This window comes from Armigeres subalbatus, chromosome 2, assembly GCF_024139115.2.
Source record: "Armigeres subalbatus isolate Guangzhou_Male chromosome 2, GZ_Asu_2, whole genome shotgun sequence".
In the NCBI taxonomy this organism is placed as follows: Eukaryota; Metazoa; Arthropoda; class Insecta; order Diptera; family Culicidae; genus Armigeres; species Armigeres subalbatus.
This window is the reverse complement of record NC_085140.1, coordinates 352798994-352806525: the sequence shown is the minus strand read 5'-3', so window position 1 is coordinate 352806525 and position 7532 is coordinate 352798994. Positions and strand designations below refer to the sequence as shown.

Below are 7532 nucleotides of genomic sequence, written 5' to 3'. Positions count from 1 at the left end.
ATTCAGCTTACTGAGCCTCAAACGATTCCATCTCCAAGGAGTTTCCGTGTCATGTAAATTTAAGCTATCGTGCAGCCTGATGAAGAATTATCGAATCACCAAAACGCTCAACCTGTTACACTTTGATCGACCCGATATTATGAAGCAGAAATACCCGAGAAGCTAACAAGTGAGGCTCTCACTCTGATTACCAAAGTCCGATTCTCATGCTCTGCTTTTTTTGTTTTCCAATAAAAATAAAAACTGTAAAATTACAGCACGCGTAAATTTAATACAACCTATAACTTTATGTTATTCAACACGGAGCAGATTTGTTACATCTACTTGAACGGATATTTACAGGTTTTGTTAGTACTGTGTAATAGATTCTGGATTCTATGCACTGCTGTTATCGCTCCCAGTCAATTTCATGATGGGTACGATTTTTTAAATACACACCAAAAATATGAATACTACAGGTGATGTATTTCAATAAATGATCCCAAAACCACATGACATAAACAGAATCAAGTATATTTCAATGTCAGATGATTTAAAATTATATGTCACGGAACATAAACACAGCACCCGTTGCATCGCACCTAACGCACAAGCAGTCAATGACTCTGATGCAGTGAAATACTTGTTCAGTGCAAATCGTAAACCAGTTTTACTTCGATCATCCCTCAAGAAACGGAGATAGCTGAGTGGTAGCGCTGGGCCTCACTCAGCGGACTTATGTTCAATTCTCGTTCTGATCAATCATTTTTTCGTCAATAAAGTTGTGATGTAAAATTAAAGTACCACTCTAATTCTTACGTCAAAATGACGCTCGTATATGTCGGTGTCACAGCACCTAAAATTACATGATTATTTTTAGGTGTGTACATATCGTTTGGCGAAATAATCAACTTTGACGGTCTCCTGGTGAAGAGATTCTCCCGAAGGAGGAATCTAACAAATGCAAGTAATTCAGGCTACTGATACTTTTGAAAACATACTTTCACTCAACAGCGCTCCATATTATGTACCGTCTCTCAAATTGATGTTGAAATCAGTTTGTCGCGAAAAGCTGATTTGCTCGTTCTATCACTCCTTTCTTCCTTTTCGTGCCTTCACCAATAGCAAAAAAGTAGCCTTTATGGAACAACAAACCTAATCCCTACATGTATTCGATGTGGTGATCGCATTCCATCGCCATTTTGTTGATGTTGTAGGTTCGAATCCTGTTGCGGTCACAACATTTTTGAAATTCTTTTTCGTAAAAAGTGAGAGAGGCGTAAAAATGATGAAAGGAAATAAGAAATTCGTCAAGTAGGCACGATTTTCGCTTATCTTTTAGGTTCGCTCTAATGAAAAGAGGGGTGGGATAAAGATGTTTTTCACTACACCCAACCAGCGGATGGCAGATTTTAATACCTGCCATAAGAACATAAGAACCATACATAAGAACCATGCATAAGAACCTTACAGAAACTGTATAGTATTTGGGCATATACAATTTCGGAAGATTTTAATACAATTGTTGTAATAAAACCTTACAGATTTGTATTATTTTAATACAATATCTGTATAAAAAGCTTACAGAATTGTATATGCCCAGATTTTATACAATAATTGTCAGATTTGTTTTTGGGGTGTAGGAACTCCGAAAAAAGCTTCTCCTTCAACTTGTAAAAAGGCTTGATTTCGTCTCATTGTAACGAGAAGTACGAACCCTTGAAACACATGATTCTAATGTATCAAGAATGAAAAATCAATTGAATAAACGGATCCTGGAGTCGCTGGGATGTCGCCGGGGAACCTGTGAATGGGGACATTTAAGTTTTAGCAACAAAATCAGTCATTCGACGGCTCTTTTTTCATGATTTTCAATCAGGAAGCGAAGTATGAATATAAAATGGTCCATTGATGGTTCTGACCGATTCCAGGATCTACGGATTGGCCCCTGGGAACCCTGTGGAAGGAACATTTTAGTTTTATCACTAACACCAGTCATCATTCGACGGCTCTTTTGTCTTGGTTTTCGATCAAGAAGTGAAGTATGAATATAAAATGGATCATTGACGGCTCTGACCGCTTCCAGGACCTACTGGTTGCCTAGGAGGAACCTGTGGAAGAGGACATTTTATTTTTAGCACCAAACCCAGTTATTCGAATGCTCTTTTTTCATGGTTTTCGATCAGGAAGCAAACTTTGAATACAAAATGGTCCATTGTCGGCTCTGACCTCTTCCAGGACCTACGGATTGGCCCCGGGGAACCTGTGGAAGAGGACACTTAAGTTTTAGTATCAAACCCAGTCATTCGAAGGCTCTTCTTCCATGGACTCGATCAGGAAGCGAAATATGAATTAAAAATGACCATTGACGGCTCTGACCACTTCCTGGACCCACGGATTGCCCCTGGGAAATCTGTGGAAGGGGACATTTTATTTCAAGCATCATAACCAGTCATTTGACGGCTATTTTCTAGTGGTTTCGATTAGGAATCGAGAAATGAATATAAAAGGGACCATTGAGGGCATCTGACCGCTTTCTGGACCTACAGATTGGCCCAGGGAACCTGTGGAAGGGGACATTTTAGTTTTAGCACCAAAACTAGTCATACAACGGCTCTTTTTTCATGGCTTTGGATCAGGAAGCGAAGTATGAAGTAATAAAACTGAAAACTGAAAAAAAATATTCTGGTAATATTTTTAAAATGATCCTGGCATTTCATATTTATTCTCGTTTCCTGATCGAAAAACGATTATTTTCGCAGATAACCCTGGAGCAATCAGTAGTTCCTGAGAGCAGTCAGAGCCGTCAATGGTCCATTTTATATTGATACTTCGCTTCCTGATCGAAAACCGTAAAAAAGAGCCGTCGAACGACTGGTTTTGATGCTAAAATTAAAATGTTCCCTTCCACAGGTTCCCCGTGAGCTATCCGTAGGTCCTGGAAGCGGTCAGAGCCGTCAATGGTCCATTTCTTGTTCATACTTCACATTCTGATTGAAATCCATGAAAAAAGAGCCGTCCAATGATTGGTTTTTGTGCTAAAACTAAAATGTCCTCTTCCACAGTTCCCCGGAGGCAATCCGTAAGTCCTGGAAGCGGTCAGATCCATTAATGGTCCAATTTATACTCATATTTCGCTTTCTGATCAAAAATCACGAAAAAAGTCGAGTTATTTTTTTTTTTAATTCTTTATTAAAGTGTTTTTTTTTTAATTTTAAAATTAAGTTCAACACTACTGTCGAGTTATTGGTTTTGGTGCTGCATCTTAAATGTTCCTTTCCACAGGTTCCTCGGGGCCAATCCGTGGGTCCTGGAAGCGGTCAGAGCCGTCAATGATCCATTTTATTTTCGTACTTCCCTTCCTGATCGATAGCCATGAATGAAGAGCTGTCGAATGGCTTGTTTTGGTGGTAAAACTAAAATGTCCCCTTCCACAGGTTCCTCGGGACCAATCCGTAGATCCTGGAAGCAGTCAGAGCCGTCAATGGACCATTTTATAGTCATACTTCGCTCTGGGATCGAAAACCATGAAAAAGAGCCGTTGAACGACTGGTTTTGGTGGTAAAACGAAAATGTCCTCGGATCCATTTAAGTGGACGATCTATCAAAATGTTCGAGATTCAAATGAAGTTGTGGCCTGACCCTTTGATAAGTATTGATCGGAACCGATTATAAAGCAATGTCCATATCTGTCAATATCTGGTTCCAATCAGCAAGATTGGGGTGTGGGCAGCATGTGTGGTTACCAATATTTTTCAATTTTTAACCACAACTTCTCTAAATATCCACCTCAAATTTACGGTTTTGAACCTACCTCCGAAAAACCCGGAATATCTCCAGAATCCGGTGGTAAAAGTCGGTTCCGTCAAACTGCATAAATTTTCTAGTTCGGGCATGCCTGAATTGTCAAAATCGGATGATAACTAAGATAGTTACAATACATCTAATTTTACTCAAAATTTGCCTATCCTAATTATTTTGTTCATCCCCTGTAGCTCCTTGCTACACCTTTGTCAAAATATGGCTTTATGTTGTTCCTCGGCAAAAGGAACTCACATGTTCGAAGTTTTATGCGCGAATCTTTATTTTTCAGGTATTATGCTCGCTAACGCTCTTTCCCTTCAGCACCCGCACATTTAAACTGGTTTTTATTATTGCTTTTGATCCGATTCCCACCCGGGTTCTCTAATTCAGATTCTTTTTTATATATTTTCAAGCTCGCCCATTACATATTCTTCTTCTTTTCATTTTGTCATTCGGCACAGGTCCTCATGGAGGGTACACCCAAGTATCTTGATTTCACCGAAGTTATGCAAACGTTCCTCCAGATCCACGGCGTCGTCCGGGTACATAATTTGAGAATATGGGCACTCAGCATCAACAAGATTGCGCTGTCGGCTCATTTGGCTGTCGGTGAGTATATTTGCATGTCGTTTTCCCGAGCACGCGTTCACTCGCACGTGGTTTGGAACATGGAAGGTGCGAAGAATGTTGCGTGGAGAGGCAATTTTCATTCAAGATAGCATTCCAGCTCGGGTAGAGGGTTACAGGTTGATTTTCATTTACATTTTTTACTCACGAGGGTTTATCGTTTGCGGAGTATGGCTAGGGATAAATTGGTTCAACAAATATCTTGATTGGGACATTTTGGGGCGGATTTCGAAGATATGGAGCATTCAGGTAACGTGTATGCGACTCGGCCAGATCTAAACCGTCATATACTTTATAGCTTCACGTGTGCGTCGAATAGAATGTGTAACGTTTCAATACATTCTTCTCCGTGGATGACGAATCAAATATTTGTGCTTCACTTATTGATTTTCCATACACAATTATTTTAAATCACATCCTTCTGCGATGTCCTTTATTAGAAATTTGAAACATAAATGCTAAACATTAAACAATGGAATCAATCTCGATTAGTATTCTATTTAATCACACAGAAATATTCCATATTCACTGCCTCCGCAATGGGGAAAAGGTTAAACGTAGTTTTACCTTCCACATTTCCGTGCCTTCCAAGAAACAAATCCTTGCAATCGAGTGTATCAGAGCTTAATTAAATGTAAAATAATTCAATTTTCCCTTCAAACGAATCTTTTCCCTTTCCATAAGACGCTTAACTACGACGTTTTTCCTGTTAAGTTATTCGCTTCAAGATTTCATTTCAAATTCATTTTTGTTTTCTTTTTCATTTATCAGAACCAAACACCAACACCGAAGCCGTCCTTCAGCAGGCAACACGTTCCGTTCATGCAAAGTACGATTTCTACGAAACCACTCTGCAAATCGAAGAGTTTCAGGAAGATATGGAGGATTGCAATCAGTGTACTAATCCCGTTTAGGGACGTTGAAAAAAGGTGTTGGGATCAAGTATTTCATAGTGCAGAACAATATTGGGTAGGAAAAGTAACATACTGTGATTACTGCTTTTATTGTTTTTGTTCTTTCCCACCAAAATAAGTGCCAGTATATTCACATTTTGTTAGGTTTTCTCTGTTAATATGATGATTATCAATCCTTTAAATTAAAGTATACGTACATTTAATAATCGAGCAAAAAAACAGTTTCGCCTTCTTCCAAATTTCAAATAAAGCTAATTTATTTGCAGGTAGAAACAGCCGCGATTGTGATGCTTGTTGCTCGTTAAACAAAAGTGGTAATCTCGTTTTATTTGTGTAGTTGAAAGTAGTTTTTATTCGTTAGAAATTTCGATAAATAAAGTTATGTCGTATAATTAAATAGTTGATAGTCATATTTTGAAAATATGCTAACTGTACTGAAATAATTTAGTGAGTTGAGATAAAAAAAACAATGTCCTTTCGACGGACCTTAAATCGATAGTATCCACTAGAGCGGAAAAAGCACAGCATCAATAGCACACAGTGTTGGAAGGAATCATCACAAACTTATTTGTATTCACAAGTAATCGGAGCAGTAATGAAAGATGAAAAATCCAAGAGCATGTGGAAAATAAAAACCGACATGGAAGTTCCTATACATGTGGAAATTGAGAAGAGAAGCAGACAAACGAAAGAAATTGTTCCGTTTGAATATTTATGAAGAATCCTACCCCACCATATTTCTGCTTCCAATTGGCGAAAGCTTGAATGAATTCTGCCGGAAGATCAGATGTAGCAATTGCTTATCAGTTGTATTGTTTCCACTCGGAAACCGGATTATGTCTGTAGGGGAAGAGGCCCCAAACTACTTTCTCCGGATACTTCTAATATTTGTTGTGTTTGAGATTTTTTGCAATAACGGTCTAGAATTGATACAACATTTGTTTTATTTTTTTCTGTGTTTAAGTTAAATAAATAAATACCGCAAGAGTTAAATATAGAAAAATATTTTTTTCTGCTGTTCTTAGATAGCGTTTATTGCCTTCCCCTCTCCTACTGTAACAGAGAAAAGACTCGAACAAAATTGCTCTCAAATATGTTATAACAATGAAATCTAACCTCGATTCATTTTAGAAACGCTATGGCACTTGTTTAGGGGAAGGCGAGGAGACTTGATCCCCAGGGAGATCTGATCCCCCCTATTTTTACGAGTGGTAGTTTTTTTTCTAGCGTATTGTTTGTATAGATCCTCTAGACATATGATCATTATGTAGTGACTTATTTTTGGGATTGACATATATATTGATTTCACAGAACGGTTTATGTTTTTAATTCATACAAAAGATTTTTTAGTAGTCAAAATTTGAATAACTTCTCATAAGATTGACCAAATGATTTGATTTTTTCACAGCTCAACATGTGTAAAATGATCGGTACTGATGAAAATGTCACAATTTAAGAATAGAGTAATAACATTAGGAAATGTGACAAAACCGGAATAAGAATATTTTCAATTTTTTTTAGAATTAAACATACACACATGACAGACATCACTTCAATTCGTCGAGTGAGTCGATAGGTATGTAACATTAAACGTCTCCGAGCCTTCTATCGAAAGTTTGATCATATAGCCTTTACGTACACGAATATATACGAGTATACGAGAAAGGGAAAAATGTGATTTAAACTCAGGTATCTATTTTTTTTTTGTAGAATTGACAAATATGATGGAGGGTTGTCTCGCAAAAATATTCATTGAGTAGATCATAAAAAGGTGGTCCAGTTCCCCAAATTCTAAAATTGCATGCACTTTCGTATTCCATAACAAAACTCGTTCATGAATACGCACAGCAATTCGAAAAATCTACCTATTTGGAAGGAAAAATATTTTGAAAATCAGAGAGCACTTATCTACTTTTATCAAATCAAGTTCTTCAAGAGGGATCATTTTTCCCCGAATATTTTAAAATTTGGTTGCTGGCAGCACTCCATTAAACCGATTGTGTCTAAATAACAACAACAATTTACATACTGTTGCAGATCAGTAAAGTAAATTTTATGTTTCTTAGAGAGTCTGTGCGGAAACCGCGTACATTTATTTATTTTGGATGTGATACAACGGAAGTGAGAAAATAAGGATCAAGTCTACCCACTCTCCCCTACAGTTATATTCATGACGACATTGTTTGAGTTTCTACGACAATTTAACGG

At 37.6% G+C, this 7532-nt stretch overlaps 1 protein-coding gene across 7 annotated transcripts in view; it reads left to right on the top strand.

Annotated features, from left to right (window-relative positions):
• Positions 1–6001, top strand: part of LOC134212931 (proton-coupled zinc antiporter SLC30A2-like) — a 110591-nt gene extending 104590 nt beyond the window's left edge. For all 7 annotated transcript variants that reach the window (XM_062691278.1, XM_062691282.1, XM_062691281.1 and 4 more), the window contains 2 exons: positions 4245–4392; positions 5182–6001. In XM_062691278.1, the coding sequence (XP_062547262.1) occupies positions 4245–4392; positions 5182–5324 (291 nt within the window). In that variant the 3' untranslated portion in view covers positions 5325–6001. The remainder of the gene's footprint in view (positions 1–4244; positions 4393–5181) is intronic.
• Positions 6002–7532: the final 1531 nt, after the last annotated feature.